This window comes from Panthera uncia, chromosome E3 (genome assembly GCF_023721935.1).
Source record: "Panthera uncia isolate 11264 chromosome E3, Puncia_PCG_1.0, whole genome shotgun sequence".
Classification (NCBI taxonomy): Eukaryota; Metazoa; Chordata; class Mammalia; order Carnivora; family Felidae; genus Panthera; species Panthera uncia.
The window spans coordinates 26,438,315-26,457,255 of record NC_064815.1 but is presented as its reverse complement, the minus strand read 5'-3'; the positions used below and the strand labels follow the sequence as shown (position 1 = coordinate 26,457,255).

The following is an 18,941-nucleotide window of genomic DNA, read 5'->3' as shown; positions in this document are numbered from 1 at the left end:
GGATCCTCTGCGCTCCCCTCAGGTGCCTCCGCCCCAACCCCCCCCCCCCCCCCAAGCCAGGCTGGCTTGGCTGTGGAACGAGAGGTATGCGGTGAAGCAAGACGGGCCCACGCTGAGCCTGGCACCGGGCGGGTGTGGGGCAAAGCAGGCTGGGTGGGGACTGGGTCCTGACCTTCCATCTTGGAGCCTATGACTGGGATGTCCTGGGTTTGCAACCTTTCTCAAGAACCTGAGGAGTCCTTGCCGAAGGCCCAGCCCTGCCCCTGGGCGGCGGCCCCTCCCCAGGAGAGGACGGGGAGGAGGGGGGCGCAGGAAGACAAAGGGAGAGAAGGGTGGAGATTTAGGAGGAAACCGAGTGGGGCCCCCCCCCTGGTGTGGAAAACTCCACGTGCTAAGAGGCAGCTGTGTGGGTCAGAGGAGACAGGAGACATAAATCCTGGCCTGTCCCCTCAGCTCTTCCCTTCCCGCCTCCCATCACTGCTTTCTCCCAGGATTCCAGCACCGTGCAAAGGCCATGTCCCGTGTCCCTGTGTCCCCATGCTGCCTACCACTGCTTTGGGGGAGGGGAAGGAAGGAAGGGTGTGGGCTCTGGGCAGCTTGGCGGACAAAGGCGAACCCCACACCGGCCTGGGGGCGGGTAGGAGTAGGAAGGCGAGCAGGAAAGGACCACGGGTGACCCCCACCTTTGGGCCCAGCGGAGCCCGCCCCTTCTTCCACACAGACACAGCGGTTCCGAGCCAAAGCCCAGTTTTATTTACACTCGTCCCGGAGCACGTGGTTTGGGGCTATTGGACAGGTCTCTGGGGAGAGGAGGCCGAAGGCAGAGGGCAGTGATGGGGTACAGGGGAAGGGACGGAAAGGATGGACGGCCACCCCCCCCCGCCCCCCCTTCGAACGTCCTCCACAGGCTCCCAGGCATCCCTGGGCAGAGGCGGAGGCGCGGTCTCCTTTAGGATTTGGACTTGGATACAGCAAGTCCGATGAGTCCAGCCAGTCCCGCCACGCCCAGGGCCATCCCTCCAACAATGGCCATGCCCACTAGTCCGTCTGGGGAAGGGAAAAGGGAGACTGTCAGGAGCCCAGCCCCCACAGGGACCCTGCCCGGTGCGCCTCTTCCCCTGGAGTCATGAGGCAAGGGACTCCAAGGCGTACAGAAAGAAGGGACTGAGGGACTGAGGAGGATGTGCTTGGAGAGGGGGAAGGGGTCCTTCAAAGGGAGACCAGAGAGGGGGCGCCTGGGTGGCTCAGTCGGTTGCGCGTCCGACTTCAGCTCAGGTCGTGGTCTCGAGGTTTGTGGGTTCGAGCCCCGCATCGGGCTCTGTGCTGACAGCTCAGAGCCTGGAGCCTGCTTCGGATTCTGGGTCTCCCTCTCTGTGCCCCTCACCTGTTCACACTCTGTCTCTCCCTCTCATAAAGATAAATAAACATTAAAAAAAAGTATCTTCTGAAGGGCAAATTTAAAAAAATTAAATACATACAAAATAAAGGGAGACCAGAGAGCCCAGGCGTGGGGGAAGGAAGACGACTCGGCGAAGAGCAGAGAGGTGCCCTGGGAGGACAGGACGACGGGGCCAGGGAGACAGGCAAGCAGGGGGAGCGGGGGAGCAGGGTGGTGGGGGGCCGAGGGGAAGGTTCACCTTTCTTCATGGCCTTGTCAATAAGCTGCTCCAGTTCCTTGGCCTGGTTGTTCTGGGGCTCTGTCTGCAGCAGCCCCCGCACATACTTTAGTGCCTTCTCATATTCCTGCGCTCAGGGAAAACACAGACACACACCCCCCTCAGTATTCCAGCCTCTTCCAGCCCCTCAGAGGGACCTGCACTTGCCCCGGAGGCTCCTCCCTCTACCCCCACCTCCTCCCTCCCTCCGGCCCCACCCAACGGAGTAGAGTCCACAAACAACCCCAACTGTGTGGGGGTGATAAGCCTGGGGAGATAACCACCCAAGGCTCGGGGCTGCACCCCAATCCTGAGGTCACCCACACCCTTGGCGCCTGGATCTTCTGTCCCTCACCTTCCCTCGGCGTCCGGACCCGTCGCCTTGCACCTCTGTACCCGACACCCCCCCTGCCCACTTGCCCTGTCCGGCCTCCCTGACGGCCAGGGCTCTACCCTGGAGGAGAAATGACGGGGTGGGGTGGCCCACCCGGAGAGGGAGGGGGGGAAGAAGGGGGCTGCCTGCCTTACCTTGAGCCGGTAGTTCCCCACAGCCAGGTAGAAAACATAATCCCGCTGCTCCTCTTTGCTCCCGTTGGGCAGCAGCTCTGGGGAGGGTGGCGGCAAGAGGGTGAGACCCGCTCCTCTCCTCTCCTAGCGCCCGTGTCCCAGAGACCCCCTCCACTCTCCGAATCCCTGTACGACCCCGGGACAAAGTCACCGTGCTGAGCTTCCGTTTCAGCTCTGGCCCTTCTTGGCTTCCCAGTCAGGGCTCCGGGGCAGCACCAACCCAGGCTGCCAAATACCCCGGTGATGAACGCCCTGGTTTCAACACTATATAGTCAGCTCTGGTTCATCTAAGTGGACTGGAAGGAAACTGAGGCACTGGAGAAGCCAAAGGTACCCGCTGTGTGTTCTCACTGTAGCTGTTTGCTGCCCAGATTGGGGTTAAAATAAATTTGCACTCCCCCCCCTTAAAAAATCAGCTCAAAACTCCCCTTCAATTAGGATTCTCTGAATGACCCCCGCCTGACTCTGTCTTAATTCAGTGACTTCGCAGAGGCTTCTGTACAATTTGTGGCTAAGTAGCTTTGCAGGTGTTCATCAATCTTCCCCAGTGCCCGTACTTTCTCCTCAGCTAGAAGTGGCAACGCTCAGAGACCTCTTCTACAGGTATGCCCCGCAGTAAAGGAAGCCCGAGAAATCCGAATTAGCAACTTAGGCAGATGCCGGGTGAGGTTATTTGCATTTAAAAAGATTCTTATTTTTATAGATTCACAATAGCCAGCCTTCGCTAGTGTACTGTTTGCTTCCACGTGAATACTTGGCCAAGAGAAAGCGGGTACAGGGTACAGAGAAATCTGAAGGTCAAGTATGGCCTCTGACAAAACAGTGACCTATCGAAAACCAACGGGAGACGGGATTCCAATCAAAAAAGCACCATCTGCTCGCAGGTTTGCACTAATCCCATGCCACCCTCACGAAAGGTTTTCAACTGCTGCTGAGTAAGCAACACGGCGGGGCCAAAGAGCAAGGGCCTGGGACACACAAGACAGGAGCTTCTGGTCCTAATTCAGCCATTAATTCATCAGCTGTGTCACCTCAGACAAGTCACCCTCCTTCTGTCAGACTGCCAGATCACTGAGTCCTGGGGGGGAGCCACACGTCATGGTTCTGTCTGCCAAAACAGTGATGACGCCACAAGCAAACTGGGCGAAGCCAGGCCAGGGTGCAGCCCTCTGTTGCGGTGCGTTTACTGGCAAAGAACTGTGAGGTGACAGCTACAGGGCCCCGTGTCGACACAGGATCCCAGCGCTTGAGATGGAGGGAGGGAAGGAGGCCACGGTGGTTGGGAAGGGCAGGACGGACCCAAAGGCCACTGGGAAGGGGAGGGTCGGGTAGCCTAGCACCTCACCCTCCAGTAGTGCGATGCCTTTGCGGATGTCATCATTGTACTTGCTTCGCACCAGGCACCAGGCGTACTCAAACTGCGTGCTCTTGGACACGGAGCCTCCTGCCTTCTCAGACTGAAATTTCTTTTCAAACTTCTGCCATAAGAGAGGAGAGGAGTCATTCAGAAAGGAAGGGACGAACCATTCTCTACCAGGACCTGGGTGTCCGTTTCCCAGCTACACTCCATCTTCCCCAGTCTCTGTCACGTTTCCCACGCGGGCCTTGGCATCTGGCATCCCGGCTTCCGCCATCTCCATCCCTGGGATCCAGGGACTCTGCTTCTTGGCAGCAGGGTGTCTCCCCCGACACTACCCCTGTCCACTTCCCTCCCCCTAGTGGTACCGAGCGGAGATGCCACCTGGTGGCGGCTCCAGGCACCGCCGGCGAAGCAGCTGACCCCGAGCGGCTGGCTGAACAGTAAACACGCTGTCCGAACAGCTCAACAACAGCCCACGCCGTCCCTCGTCGGTGGCTGCTTCCCCCAGCCAGCCCCACCCGGCTGGGTCCGGGCCTTTTCTTATCTGCTAAGTGGGAATAAGAGGAGTGCCCACTTCCTAGAGCTACAAGGATTGAGATACCGCCGGCAATGCACTCAGCACCGTGCCGGTTTCGGTGAGTAACATATGAAACTTCATGCTAGTCGCTATATTCCCCTGTCACCGAAGGAACACTCAAACACAGGTGTCCGCACCCTGACCTCCTAACTCCTGCACGCACTCAGAACTGGTCAGTCTTTCCACGCCAGGCTCCAGGCCCCGAGTCTGGGGCGTGGTGGTGCAGGAAACTACAAGTCCCATTGGCCTCCGGGACAAAGAAGAGCCTCTGGGCAGGAGCCGGACGCTGCAGAGGGTGCCGGGAGCCGTAGTTCGGCCTCCCTAGGAGAGCCTGGTGCTGGGTAGAGGGTCTGGCCCCACTCGGACTCTCCTCAGGACCCGCCCGTCCGAATGTTCCCTCTCCCTCCCTCGGGGCCAGGCCTCACCAGCAGGTCGTCCACAGACACCAGCTCGTTCAGCACGGCCTCCATGGCCGCCGCCCCTGCAATCCTTACACCTAGGTCGCTACTGTGCCACCGTCTCCATGGCCCACTGGTAGGGCCCGAGAGCCGCTTCCGTCGTCCGGCGGAAGCGAGCCCCCTCCCCACGCAGAGCCAATCACCTCATGTTGCTGATGCCGAGCCCGCCCCGCCGCCGGGGGACGCCCCGCCCCTTCCTTCCGGCGCCCTCGGCGCACGGGTTGGGGCACTAATGCGCAAGCTCCGCCCGACCCCCTTCCCTCTCCGCCTGCGGACGGCTCACGCTGCAGCTCCGAGTGCCCCGTTCGTCCTCCCGAGTTCCCTGTAGGGGCCCTCCTTCACCGAGGCTGCCTTAATAAAGTTGGGAACTGTGTCTTCTAGCTGGCCCTTGGGCTCAGAAACAGCAGAAAGAGGAAGTTGGAGGACCCGGCTTGATCTAAACCTTCCTCCCCTCCGGCCCCACCCCCTCTAGGCCTAGGAACCCGGAGGCTACGTGACATTTCGGTGACAAAATCATAACTGGTCCCAAGGTTTTTAGGGCCTATGCTGACTCGTACAAGAGGACTGACAACTGGACCTGTTAACATACACCCAGAAACCGCAGTGCCTACGCATAGGGGATAATACGGAAATCTTTAAATGGGAATTTAAAGCTGTTACCCCATTACTTGCAGACAGGGCCCAATCTTTTAATACTTAGATAAAGCATCCTCCGGGTGTGCCTGAGAGGGAGCATCGGCCGTGGGTCACGCGGGCAGCGAGGAACAATCAAAACATGGGAAAGGTCAGTGTGCACTCCTCTGGTTCCTGTGCTGTGCAGTGATGGGACTGGGTAGGTAGTGACTTTCGAATTCTTTTCACCTCGACCCACAGTGCTCCAGTGCACATTACAATGTAAGTTCCATGAGGGCACAGATAGGCTCTTGTTCATTTGTGCGTCTCCAGCACCTGACACAAGATCCATGTCCAATGAATATGTGTTAAATATACATGAAATAAAGCGAACAAAAGTAAATAGGGCAGTGCAGATGCAGGAGATTATCATCCAAACATCTTTCGTGTTTGCAAAGCTCTTTTAATTTTTTGTTTGTTTGTTTAATTCTCATAGTAGCCTTGTGAGTTAGGTAAGCACGAGTTATTCTTCTCTATTGAGCTCGAAAGTTGAGATGACTCATATGAGGAGTCCCATTAGAAGATAAAGGAGAGGGTAGAACAAGTTCATAAGTACACTCTAGCTACTCATCTTTAAAAACCTCAGGCCTAAATTTGTCATTTTTTGCTGGTTTACAATAGAGGACCCCCCTTAAGCAGCAGGGTGAACTAGAGAGAAACAATTGGCTTTAACTTAAAATCTAAAAGGCAAGGCAACCCTGAGAAACCATTTGTTAGATAGCACAGTAGGAAAATTAAAAAGAAACCCCTGCAAACTACCACCAGTGCTGCTGAAATCATAATACTGGTTTCACTGGCTTGGCTGGCGGCCAGTATTTTTAATTCACACTCCTTGTCTGTTTGCAATTACACACTTGTGTGATAACCTGATGAATGCCACCCTCCCATTAGAGGCTGGAAGCCACATGCCAGCAGGGTCTGTGTCTATATTGCCCATATTATACCCCTAGAGCTCAGCTCAGTGCCTGCCACTAGTAGATACTCGATTTGTAATTGTTGTGCAAACAAATACTGCAGTCGCCATCATTAACTTTTTGGAAAAGCAACGAGGGAGTATGTAGTGAAAGCTACAAGATGTAATATTACTTAACTGGTAATCTGTGAAATGGTCAACAAAAGCAAAAAACAAAAACAAAAACAAAAAAAAAAGGAAAAAGGAAAAGGAAGCCATGAAGATATTCATTCCTGCATTATCTTTGGAGGTAAACAGACAACAAAAGCTCCAGGGAATTGTTTTATTAAATGATGACACATCGATATAACAAAATAACAGCTTGGAAGTCAGAGTCATCTGGACTCTCTGGATGCGGATGGTGATATTCAAAACAAAACGAAAAAGCATGCACTTCTCAAATTTGGTCCTGTAAGTGGTCAGAAAGGAAGCTGACATTTTTTTTGGTGGTTGTTAGTGGGACTGAAACCTAGAGTTGGTACTTGTTAGCACACTCGGGGCCCTGGGCCCCTCCCTTGACTACAGTGTTAGTTGCAAGCCTGCTCTGGTCTTTTGCCCTACAGCTTCTTGTTAGTGGGCAGCCCACGAAAAGAGCTCAGCAAACACCCACTAAACAGGATTCCACTATTTGTGTTCCTCGCGTCTCCGGTGATCGCTCACCTACACTTCCCACTTTCCTCTGCTATCCAATCAGAAAGTCCTATCCACCGCAAGCTCGCTCATCCATCCATCCATCCATCCATCCATCCATCCAATCAACAAACAGTAGTTTGAGGCCTACGTGTGCCAGGCACTCTTCTGAGTGCTGGGCAAGAGAAATGAACCAAACAGACACAGTCCTTCTCTCACACAAGTTCCATCTCCATGGAAGAGACAAGACTGCTAACGAATAAATGAATTATCAGCCCACCTCCGCCTCCATTCTGTCACCATACTTCATACATACTTCAGATTTTTTTCCTCCTCCAACCCAGCCTGGCTGCCAGTTGTACTTTAAAGTGTAAATCAGGGCTGAGTAAAACGCCGTCTGGGCTACGCAGAACATTGTGCAAATGTCTTATCACGCACGTGAAGCCCGTCAGGGTCGCCCCTGCTTACCTTTCCAGCTTTATCTCCTGGCACCCACCCGTCCTGCACGCCGAGACGTTTTCCTGGCAGCCACCTTTCTTCCACCCGGAATGCTCTCCGTTCACCAAACACCGGAGTACCAACAGGGCAGGCGACTGCCAGCCCCAGGGCCGTCACGCCTCCCGGACAGCTTTCTTCTATCCGGTCCCCGCGCCTCCAGCTCCTCGGAGGTATAGCGTTTATCACCCAGCCCTTCAGTCCTTGATGTGGACAGGGACTGGGTCTCGTTCATTTCTCTGTCAAAGGCCAGGGACCCAAGCGTCGTTCGTGGGGTGAATGAAAGAGTAACCAACCACTGGCGCTGACAACTACGGAGACATTTGCACTTCCGGGTGGCGGTTAAATTGGCTCCCGAGGAAGGGAGGAGCGGATGCCTTCTCCGGGGCTACTCTAGGAAGAGGGCTCGGTGGTCCCGGAGGACCCGCCGAGCCGCAGGGAGAACGTCTGCGCAGTAGCCGCCTCCTCGGGCAGGCGGGGCCGAGCCGAGCCCGGCCGGGGGGGGGGGGGGGGGGGGGGGGGGGGGGGGGGGGGGGCAGAGAGGGGGGGGGCGGGACGCCGATGGCCAATTAACGGGCTCGGCTCCGAGAGAGAGGCGGAGCGTGGCGCGATTTGCAGGCGGGGTGGTGGGCGCCAAGGCCTGGGACTTTGGGAGCTCTTCCCCTGGCTCTGTGACCCCGGGGTGACCGAAGTGCTCCCTGCTAACTGTTGCCCCAGAGATTTTTCTCTGTAAACTAAAATTTACGTGTTGTCTCCTTTAGAGTCTGTCTCGGTTCAAAAGTGTGTGATGGATACACACAACGTGCACACAAACCCGACGTGCACACGAATCGCCTGGAATCTTGTTAAAAATGCAGTCTGATTCAGTAGGGCTAGGATGAAGCCCAAGGTGTCGCATTTCTAAGAAGCTCCCACAGGAGGCTGATGCTGTAGATTTTCTAAGACGCTTTCAGGAGCCAAAGTGTGAAACTTTGTCAAAGTGCAGTCTCTGGACCATCAGCATGGGCATCACCTGGGAATTCTTTAGAAATGCAGATAATTGGGGCGCCTGGGGGGCTCAATGGCTTAAACCTCCTGCTTCAGCAGTGAGGTCGTGCTCTCACAGTTAGTGGTTTCAAGCTCTGCTTCCGGCTTTCTGCTCTCAGCACAGAGCCCGCTTTAGATCCTCTCTCTCTCTGCCCGCTTCCATTTGTTTGCTTTCTCTCTCAAAAATAAACGCTAAAAAAAAAAAAAAAAAAAAAAAATGCAGATAGGGGTGCCTGAGTGGCTCAGTTGGTTAGGCGACCGACTTCTGCTCAGGTCATGATCTCACAGTTTGTGAGTTCGAGCCCCGCTTCGGGCTCTGTGCTGACAGCTCAGAGCCTGGAGCCTATTTCAGATTCTGTGTCTCCCCCTCTCTCTACCCCCTCCCCTGCTCACGCTCTGTGTCTATCTCTCAATAATAAATAAACTTTAAAAAAAAATTTTTAAAAATGCAGGCTATTGGATTTCACACGCACTGAATCACAAAGTCTGCTGGGGGGTGGGCAACAGTTGGTGTTTCTACGAGCCCTATGGGTAAAAAAAAAGTTTTTTTCTTTTAGAGAGAGTGTGGGCAAGCCAGGGAGAGGGGCAGAGGGAGAGAGAATCTCAAGCAGGCCCCATGCTCAGCGGAAGCCCAAAGCAGCCCTCCATCCCACGACCCTGGGATCATGACCTGAGCCAAAATCAAGAGCTGGATGTTCAACCGTTCAACCGACTGAGCCACCCAGGTGCCCATCCTATGGGTAATTTTGACGCACACTGGACTTCGAGAACCAGTGGGCAGTGGAAGAGGCCAACTGAGTCTCAACTGTCTATAGACTTGGGACCGTAGTCAATTTGCTGTAATCTAGCTAAGCTTCAGTTTCTTCAGCTGAAAAATCAGGATAAAAATCCTAATGCCTTCCTAGGGAATCTGTAATGAGAAGGAAATGTGAGATGATGAGAACAAAGACCTTGGCACACAGAACAAGCAATTTATAAAGGTTAAGCTATCATTACCATTCAAATGGATGATAACCCACCTGGCCTGTGGTGGTAGGAAAGTCTTCAGGGAAGAAATGTGAGTTGACACTTGAACCAGGGTCTTGAAGGATAGGAATGCCAGGTGGAGAAGGTGAGAAAAGGTATTCTAGGAACAGGGAGCACTCTAGGTAGTCTCGAGGAGAAGGCCAGGTGTGGGAGGGAAAGGGTTGTGGGAGGACTACCGGAGAGGCGGCTGCAGAATAAATCACAGAGAACTTGTGTGCCGTGCGGTGATAGTTACACTTCATTTTTTTTAGGCAGAGAAAATGGCTTTCCAAGAAGGACAGGATCTGCCATATTTATGAGAAATGGCAAATCTTACAACTGTAGTGGGGAGGCTGTCCTGAGGGGCAGGGAGACCGGTTTGAAAGAGATAGTGTTAGGTCAGGCTAGAATCAGTGAAGACAGGCTAAGGCCCTGGCAATGAAAGTAACAGGAAAATAGTAGGAGGAAATGTTTCTCTGAGAAAATGAACAGAACTTGGTGACCAAATGGATGTGGAAGACGAGGGAGTGCTTCTAGATTTCTAGCTTGGTGTAAGACTGAACCATTCTTTAAATATGTAGAAGGAAAAACATGTAAATAGAGATTGTACAAATAGAAGCCAGAACTCCAGGGGCTGGAGAACCTTCCCAAGTAGTCAGAAGAGAAGAGAGGCAAGGAGATAAGAAGTAGACATAGGAGCTGCCAAAAAAAAAGGCCAGGAAAGTTGGTGTCTTGAGAGCCAAGAGAGATTTCAGTAGATGCCAGTGGACAATTATTTTAAAGGTTGCAGAGACACGGGGCGCCTGGGTGGCTCAGTCGGTTAAGCGTCCGACATTGACTCAAGTCATGAGCTCGCAGTTCATGGGTTCAAGCCCTGTGTCGGGCCCTGTGCTGACAGCTCAGAGCCTGGAGCCTGCTTCCGATTCTGTATCTCCCTCTCTCTCTCCCTCCCTGCTTGTGCACACTCTCTCTCTCTCTCTCAAAAAAATAAGCATTAAAAACATTTTTTTTTAAGTGCACAGACATTAAGTAGGATGAGGACCAAAACTAGGCCCTTAGATTTGACAATAGTTGGTCATTTGTGGTGAACTGATGGGGAGTAATTTCACTAGTGTGATAAGGACAGGAAAAGATTTTTTGAAGAAGGAGGCATGGGCAGGGAGAGGCAGAGTAAGCATATGGAAAAATAACCTTTTTTAAATGTTTATTTCTGAGAGGGAGAGACAGAATGGGAGTGGGGGAGGAGCAGAGAGCGAGGGAGACACAGAATCCAAAGCAGGCTCAGGCTCTGAGCTGTCCACACAGACCTGACTGGAACTCAACGAACTTCGAGACCATGACCTGAGCCGAAATCAGACACTCAACCGACTGAGCCACCTAGGCACCCCAAGAGGCATTTTTTTCAGACAACAGATGTACCTTAAATTACACTATTTAGGTGTGATGTTCCTGCCTGTCTATTCTGGAAATGACATCACCTTTGCCATTTACCCCTTTGGTTTTAGGATTTGGGAAAGAGAAGAAGAAGGAAAATTCAGAAGGAGGCAAGAGAATTTTCTGGGTCAGTGAATTTTCATTCATTTTGTTCAGCAATGAATTCAAGCTGCCGAAAAAGGATCGAGAGCATCTTTTACCCCAACCTCGTACGCCGTCCTTGTCCGACCCTGAGCGACTGGGCTACAGACTCTAGGAATTCTTTCAGGACCCCACTGACCTTCCAGAATGTGGCTATATATGTCACCAACGATGAGTGGAGTTGCTTGGACCGGGGCCAGGGGCCCTTTTCCCAGAATGTCATGGGTTTACTGGGTAAAGATTCTGCCATATAGGGAGGAAGGTTTTGCATTTTTGTTGTAATTCACATTCACTGCTGAGGCATCCGGTGGCTCGTCAGTTAAGCATCGGACACTTGTTTTTGGCCCAGGCCATGATCTCACAGTTGGTGAGTTCAAGCCCCGAGTTGGAGTCAAGCTCTGTGCTGCTGGTGCAGAGCCTGCTTGGGATTCTTTCTCTCTGCCTCTCTCTCTGCCCCTCCCCTGCTAGCTCTCTCTTTCTCTCTCTCAAAATGAATAAATAAACTTAAAAAAAATGTCGGTAGATTTTTAAAAATGTTTTATTTATTTTTAAGACAGAGACAGAACATGAGTGGGGGAGGGGCAGAGAGAGAGAGGGAGACACAGAATCGGAAGCAGGCTCCAGGCTCTGAGCTGTCAGCACAGAGCCCGACGCGGGGCTTGAACCCACGAACCGTGAGATCATGACCTGAGCCAAACTCGGACGCTTAACCGACTGAGGCACCCAGGCGCCCCAAAAGTTGGTAGATTAAGATAGATTAAATCATTGACCATTTAATTCTGTAAATTGATCAGAAGTCACAAACACCAACTCTCTGTAGAGTCTATTGGTAATAAGATTGTGTTGGAACAACTTTCTAGGCCTAAGATGGAGCCCTTCCTGCCCAAGGTGCTGCATCAGCAAACCGGAATTTACATAGCTTTGATGTCCCCATGAATGTTCTGCTTGCCCAAAACAGTCTAGGCCATCAGCCAATCCCCTAAGGCCAGGCCAACTCTGGGCCTTCTCAACCCAAACCAGGCTGACTACATGGGCCCAGCCAATCAGATATTTTCTATCTTTCTCTTCCTTGTTCTTTAGTCTTTATCTTATCAAAGCTTCCTGCCTGCTGTCCACTTCTTCAAGTGTTAAATAAAGTTTGTCTTCTTTAATTACATTGTAATAATTGCTCATCCAGGGGCACCTGGGTGGCTCAGTGGGTTAAACGTCCGACTTTAGCTCAGGTCGTGATCTCACAGTCCGTGAGTTCGAGCCCCACGTCGGGCTCTGTGCTGACAGCCCAGAGCCTGGAGCCTGCTTGGGTTTGTGTCTCCCTCTCTCTCTCTGCCTCTCCCTGACTCACGCTCTGTCTCTCTCTTTCTCAAAAATAAATAAACATTTTTAAAAAAACCCATCAAACATGGATGAAAGAAATTGAAGAGACACAAACAAATGGAAAGGTATTCCACGGGCATGGATTGGAAGAACCAACATTGTTAAAATGTCCGTATTATCCAAAGCAATCTACTGATGTAATGCAATCCCTATCAAAATACAAACAGCATTGGGACGCCTGGGTGGCTCAGTCGGTTAAACGTCCGACTTCGGCTCAGGTCATGATCTCACGGTTCGTGGGTTGGAGCCCAGTGTCGGACTCTGTGCTGACAGCTCGTTCGTGAGTTGGAGCCCCGCGTCGGACTCTGTGCTGACAGCTCAGAGCCTGGAGCCTGCTTCAGAGTCTGTGTCTCCCTGTATCTCTCTCCCTCTCTCTCTCCCTCACTCACGCTCTGTGTCTCTCTCTCTCTCTCTCAAAAATAAACATTAAAAAAAATTTTTTTTAATACAAACAGCATTTTCCCACAGAACTAGAACCAATAATACTGGCATTTGGTTGGAACCACGAAAGACCCCGAATAGTCAAGACAGTCTTGAGAAAGAACAAAGCTGGAGGTATCACAATCCCAGATTTCAAGACGTAATACAAACTGTGTAACCAAAACAGTACGGTACTGGCACATAAATAGACACATAGATCAATGGAACAGAATAAAGAGCCTGGAAATAAAACCCACACTTACGTGGCCAATTAATTTTTGGTACAGGAAGCAAGAAAATCCAGTGGGAAAAAGCCTCTTCAACAAATAGTGTTGGGAAAACTGGACAGCTACATCCAAAAGGTGAAACTAGGCCACTTTCTTACACTGTATGCAAAAAATAAATTCAAAATGGATTAAAGACCTAAGTGTGAGACCTGAAACCATAAAATTCCCAGAAGAAAACATACGCAGTAATTTCCTTGACATCAGTGTAGAAACATTTTTCTAGAAATGTCTCCTCAGGCAAGGGAAACAAAAGCAAAAGTAAACTATTGAGGCCACGCCAAAACAAAGATCTGTTACACGGCAAAGGAAATCATCAACAGAAGGGCAAGGTAACCCGCTGAGTGGGAAAAGATATTTGCAAATGATGTGTCCGATAAGGGGTTAATATCCCAAATGTGCAAAGAACTCCTACAACTCAACATCAATAAAGCAATCCAATGAAAATGGGCAGAGGACCTGAATAGACATTTCTCTAAAGACGACGTGCAGATGGTCAATAGACACATGAAAAGATGCTCAACATTACTAATTGTCAGGGAAAAGCAAATCAAAACCACGAAATAACGCTTTACGCCTGTCAGAATGGCTGGAATAGGAAAATACAAGAATCCCAAGTGTTGGTGACGATGTGGGAAAAAGGAACCTTCGTGCACTGTTGGTGGCGATGTAAATTGGCACAGCCACTGTGGAAAACAGTACGGGGGTTCCTAAAAAAATGAAAAATAGAAACACCATATGATCCAGTAACTCCACTACCGAGTATTTACCCAAAGACAATGAAAACGCTAGTTCGCAAAGACAGCTGTATCCCTATATTTATTGCAGCGTTATTTACAAGAGCCAAGATATGGAAGCAGCCCAAGTGTCCATCGATAGATGAATGGATAAAGAAGAAGTGGTATTTGGGGCGCCTGGGTGGCTCAGTCGGTTAAGCGTCCGACTTCGGCTCAGGTCATGGTCTCACGGTCCGTGAGTTCGAGCCCCGCGTCGGGCTCTGTGCTGACAGCTCAGGGCCTGGAGCCTGTTTCGGATTCTGGGTCTCCCTCTCTCTGACCCTTCCCCGTTCATGCTCTGTCTCTCTCTGTCTCAAAAATAAATAAACGTTAAAAAAATATTTTGTAAAAAAGAAGTGGTATTTATATACAATGGAAAATTAATAAAAAAAGAACGAGATCTTGCCATTTGCAACAACATGGATGGACCTAGAGGGTATTATGCTAAGTGAAATAAGTCAGACAGAAAAAGACAAATACTGTATGATTTCACTCCTATGTGGAATTTAAGAAACAAAACAAACCAAAAAAGAGGCAAACAAATAAGCAAACAAAAAGACTCTTAAATACTAAGAACAATCTGGCAGCTGCCAGAGGGAAGGTGGGCGGGAGGATGGGATGAAATAAAGGAGATTAAGAAGCACAAGTCTCTAGTTACAAAAGAAATAAGTCACGAGATGAAAAGTACAGCCTAGGGAATGTGGCCAATAAGATGATAATAATGTTGGGGGCGCCTGGGTGGCTCAGTCGGTTAGGCGTCCGACTTCAGGTTCAGATCATGATCTTGCAGTTTGTAAGTTCGAGCCCCGCGTCGGGCTCTGTGCTGACGGCTCAGAGCCTGGAGCCTGTTTCAGATTCTGTGTTTCCCTCTCTCTCTCTCTGTCCCTCCCCCGCTCACACTCTGTCTCTCTCTCAAAAATAAATAAACATTAAAAAAATAAAAAATTAAGATGGTAATAACATTGTTTGGTGACAGATGGCGACCACTCTTACCGTGATCACTGAATAATGTATAGAATTGTTGAATCCCTATATTGTACACCTGAAACTAATGTAACCTTGTATGTTAATTATACTTCAATTACAAAAATTCATTGAGCTGTAAAGTTATGGTTTGTGCACATTTCAGGGTGTACGATTCACTTCGATATAATGTTAAAAAAAGAAAAAAAAAAAAAAGCTGATTGACTTCCCGGCCAACAACAGCTCTGGAATTGGGGGACGTCCCCAGGGGACAGGCAGCCCTCCAGGCCAGGCTCACATCACAGAGTCTTTGTCCTTTCCTGGATTTGGGTTAGTAATTCTTCACTCTTTTGTTAGCTCTCTGATGCCTTCAAGTGGATGTTTTTTATATTCCAACTGGCTTTTGGTCTCCTCAGCAGGAGAGATGGGCTAAATCACCTAGCCTACTATTGCCAGGAGAAGTTACCAGAAGGTAAAAACTACCCCCGTAGTTTTCTCCCGTCTGGAGAATGGGGGGTGGGACTGAGAATTCTAAGCTTCTACTCATGGCTTGGTCTTTCTGGTGACCAGCCCCCAACCAGGAGCCCACCAGGCATTGTCTCATTAGAACAAAAGATACTCCCAACACCCAGAATGTTCCCAGGGATCTCGAGCTCTGCCTCAGGAACCAGGGTCAATAATACCTAACATTAGAACAAAAGATGTTCCTAGGGCTTTTTTTTTTTTAATGTTTATTTATTTTTTGAGAGAGAGACACACACACACAGAGTGTGAGCAGGAGAGGGGCAGAGAGAGAAAGAGATACAGAATCCGAAGCAGGCTCCAGGCTCTGAGCTGTCAGCACAGAGCCTGATGTGGGTCTCGACCTCACAAATCGTGAGATCATGACCTGAGCTGAAGTCACATCAGACACTCAACCAACTGAGCCATCCAGGTGCCCCGAAAGTACAAGGCATCTTTAAAAACACAAGTATTATTGTTTAAAAACAAAAAAATTTTCAAAATCCCATAAATTGCTTGACAGAAAATAGCCATGCTTCTACCGGTTAAAATAGGTTTTTAACTGAGCTCTATTTTCCTAAGAGTAGAACAAAGTTAGTCACTGAACACACCATCCACTTCACTCCCTGTCAGTCTAGCAGACGTCAGGGTCCTAGACCTGCGGGTGGAGGTGGTAGGGTGACAGTGTCTATGGATGGGCTTGAAAAAGTTCTTGACCCCCATAACACTGTAAAATATACACACATACACTTTTACGTTTGGGGGAAGAAGGGGTTCACGGCTTCCATTAGATCCTTGAAATTATAAATACAGGAAAGCAAGGACCTTTCTAAGTCATAGGGTGGGACGCCATGAGACATGGAGGGAACATGAGGGCCAATCAGAAGAATCTGTTTGAATGAGATAGGGGTTCAGGTAGCAGAACTGTGGCGGCCGGTTAATATCACTACAGCCACGTTCACGGCTGAGCCCTCCAGACTGCTCACCCCCCTGCGGCTCCACATTTGCGCTGCTATGGAATATCTGAAATGGATAACAAGGGGCTAATTATGCGTCAGGTCTAGGTTTAATGGAATAAACTGTTGTTTTAAGCATAAATTAGGGGGACAGCAGTGTGATGAAAGTTGCATGTTTGTTTCATGTCGAACTTTTAGAATTTTATAGCAGGAAGGATGAGAGGGTGTCTAAGTCACTCCCTCATGTTTCATGTGGGAAAAAAAAAACAGGATTAAGGAGGTGAAGTGATTTTCTCAAAATCCCTGTGTCTCCTGGCTCTCAGTCTGCAGCAGTTTTTCAATGCACTAACTACTCTCTCTTCTGATATACATGGGGGAGGGGGGAGGGCAACTTTTTAAAGAAAGGAATTCTGGGGCAAAATCATCTGTTTCTGGTAAAAAGGCAGGTAGCTCAGTCATTCAAGAGGAAGAACATTTGCGTGACTTGGGTTCCTTAAAATGTTCCAGTCTAAAAAACATCCCCTCCCACCACTTGGACGCGTTCAGATGCGAGGAAGGATGTTCCAGAAGGCCAGCTGTGACCCAGCGTTGAATAGAGGCTGCTTCCTCTGAAACACGAGGTCGTATCAAGCTGGGCAAATCTAAGAGCCAGAGCAGGCACCGAACCTTCCTGAATGTCAAAATTGTTCAGCTATTTTTAAAACGTTCGGACTTTTATTGGCTTAACAGCCGAGAGGGGATGAAAGGGGTAGAAAAAGCCTGAAGAAATTTGTAACTTAGATAAATGTTTTATGTACCCAGAGGGTTTTTGTTCAGTGCTATAGTGTCTGAAACTTACATGTGTCATGGGGCTGAATGCTGCCCCTGCCCCACTTTGTGTGTTGAAACCCTAATCTCCAGTTTGTCACAATGGCTGTGTTTGGAGATAGGGTCTTTAAAGAGATAACTGAGTTAAAATGAGGTCATTAAGGTAGCCCATGATCCAGTATGACCGGTGCCCTTATAAGAAGAAATTGGGACACAGATTCACAGAGGAAAGCGCTGGTGAGGACACAGGGAGAAGATGTCCAGGAGCCAACCGTGTTGACTTGACCTTGGACTTCCAGCCTCCAGAACTGTGAAAAAATAAATTTCTGGTTTTTGAGCTACCCAGCCTGTGGTATTTTGTTACGGCAGACAACATGCAAGCCTCATTTTGCACGAGAAGGCGAACTTCTTTGTATAATTCTACGGAAACCTTCTTTGCAAGGTATTGGTGAGGCACAAGACACTTCTCCCTTGGTTCGGTTCCTCCATTCCGGAGTTTTCTGGATCTGATTCCCACACAAGCCAGTGTGTTCCTGGCCTCTCTGCTTCTGCCATTCACTCTGAGTGTGCAATGCCGACAGTTTTTCAGATACTGGCGCTGAACTCCAAGAGGCACTGAGGCAAAGGTCTCTGTCTGTCTCCTGTGATCGCCGAGGCTCCGAACAGCGCTCTGCTGGCCCCTTACCATCCCCAAACCCTACTCAGGTTCTGCTGCAGGGATCTGTGGGGCCTCCCTCTCTTGGTGAGGCTGGAGGGGCCGGAGAGAGGGGCACAGACCTGGGCTTCAGAAGCGTGTGCGATGGTAGTTCTCGGGCTCAGGGAGGAGCAGGACTCGAGACCTGTGAGCCCCTGACACACTTTCCTCCCTGCTCCGCCCAGCCGGGGGTCACCTCACTTCCCCTCGGCTTTCGACATCCAGAGAAGCCTCCCCAGCTGGCCGTACCAGCCCTGCCAACCCCCGTGGGGAGACTGTCTCCCATAGTGCAGTTTCCGCACTACGTTAGGTGCGGAAACTAGAGCAGTAAAGAAAAGCCCAGACCCATCTCGACGAAAACCCGCCGGGTGAGAGAAAATGGTTCAGAAAAGCAATTATGACAATATCATGGGCAGAGTGTTCCCATTCAGTGATGCCCGTGACGGGGGCACAGAGGGGAGGGGTCTTGAACGCGAGACTGAAGTTAAGGAAAAGTTTTGAAGGGGTGATCGCAGAGCTGAGCTTTGAAAGCTGAACATAGCTGGCCAGGCGTGGAGAAGGAACAAAGCACAGGTTACTGCAAAGGCTAAGAAAGGGGAGCCTGGATGGCTCAGTCGGTTAAGCGTCCTAGTCTTTTTTTTTTTTTTAAGTTTATTTACTAATTTTTGAGAGAGAGCGAGAGAGAGCGAGAGAGAGCACACATACAAGCAGGGGAGGGGCAGAGAGAGAGAGAGAGAGAGAGAGAGAGAGAGAGAGAAACACAGAATCCAAGGCAGCCTCCAGGCTCTGAACGATTTCGGCTCAGGTCATGATCTCACAGTTTGTGAGTTCGAGCCCTGCATCAGGCTCTGCACTGATAGTGAAGAGCCTGCTTGGGATCCTCTCTCCCTCTCTCTCTCTCTCTCTCTCAAAATAAATAAATAAAACTTAAAAAAAAAAATAAAGAATGGGACCTGGGAGCCGTACTCCTGGATCCAGATCCAGTACTTAAGAACTAAATGACCTCGAGCAAGTTTCTCGACATCTCTTAGCCTCAGTTTTATCATCTATGAAATGGGAAATAATAACCACCTCATATTATTTTGAGAATCAAATGAAATAATGCATATTGCCTGCGAAAAAACATAGGTGCTCAAGAAATCATAAAGGGTTTCTAAAGAAATGAAACCAAGGACTCGTTACATAAATAGGGGA

The 18,941-nt window shown here is 50.1% G+C and overlaps 1 protein-coding gene across 1 annotated transcript; it reads right to left on the bottom strand.

Annotated features, from left to right (window-relative positions):
* Positions 1 to 730: 730 nt before the first annotated feature.
* FIS1 (fission, mitochondrial 1) lies at positions 731 to 4,724 on the bottom strand. The gene is made up of 5 exons (XM_049638810.1): positions 4,585 to 4,724; positions 3,568 to 3,700; positions 2,184 to 2,260; positions 1,638 to 1,743; positions 731 to 1,047 (listed from the first exon to the last, which is right to left on the bottom strand). Exons 1-5 carry the CDS (start codon positions 4,627 to 4,629, stop codon positions 950 to 952), a joined length of 459 nt encoding a protein of 152 aa, XP_049494767.1. The 5' UTR covers positions 4,630 to 4,724; the 3' UTR covers positions 731 to 949.
* Positions 4,725 to 18,941: the final 14,217 nt, after the last annotated feature.

Coding starts and splice junctions, on each gene's coding strand:
- FIS1 (XM_049638810.1), bottom strand. CDS start 4,629: ATGGAGGCCGTGCTGAACGAGCTGGTGTCTGTGGACGACCTGCTG. Junction 2,261..3,567: donor AGGCATCGCACTACTGGAGG/GTGAGGTGCTAG, acceptor CACCCTCCCCAG/AGCTGCTGCCCAACGGGAGC. Junction 1,048..1,637: donor TGACAAGGCCATGAAGAAAG/GTGAACCTTCCC, acceptor TCCCTTCCCCAG/ACGGACTAGTGGGCATGGCC.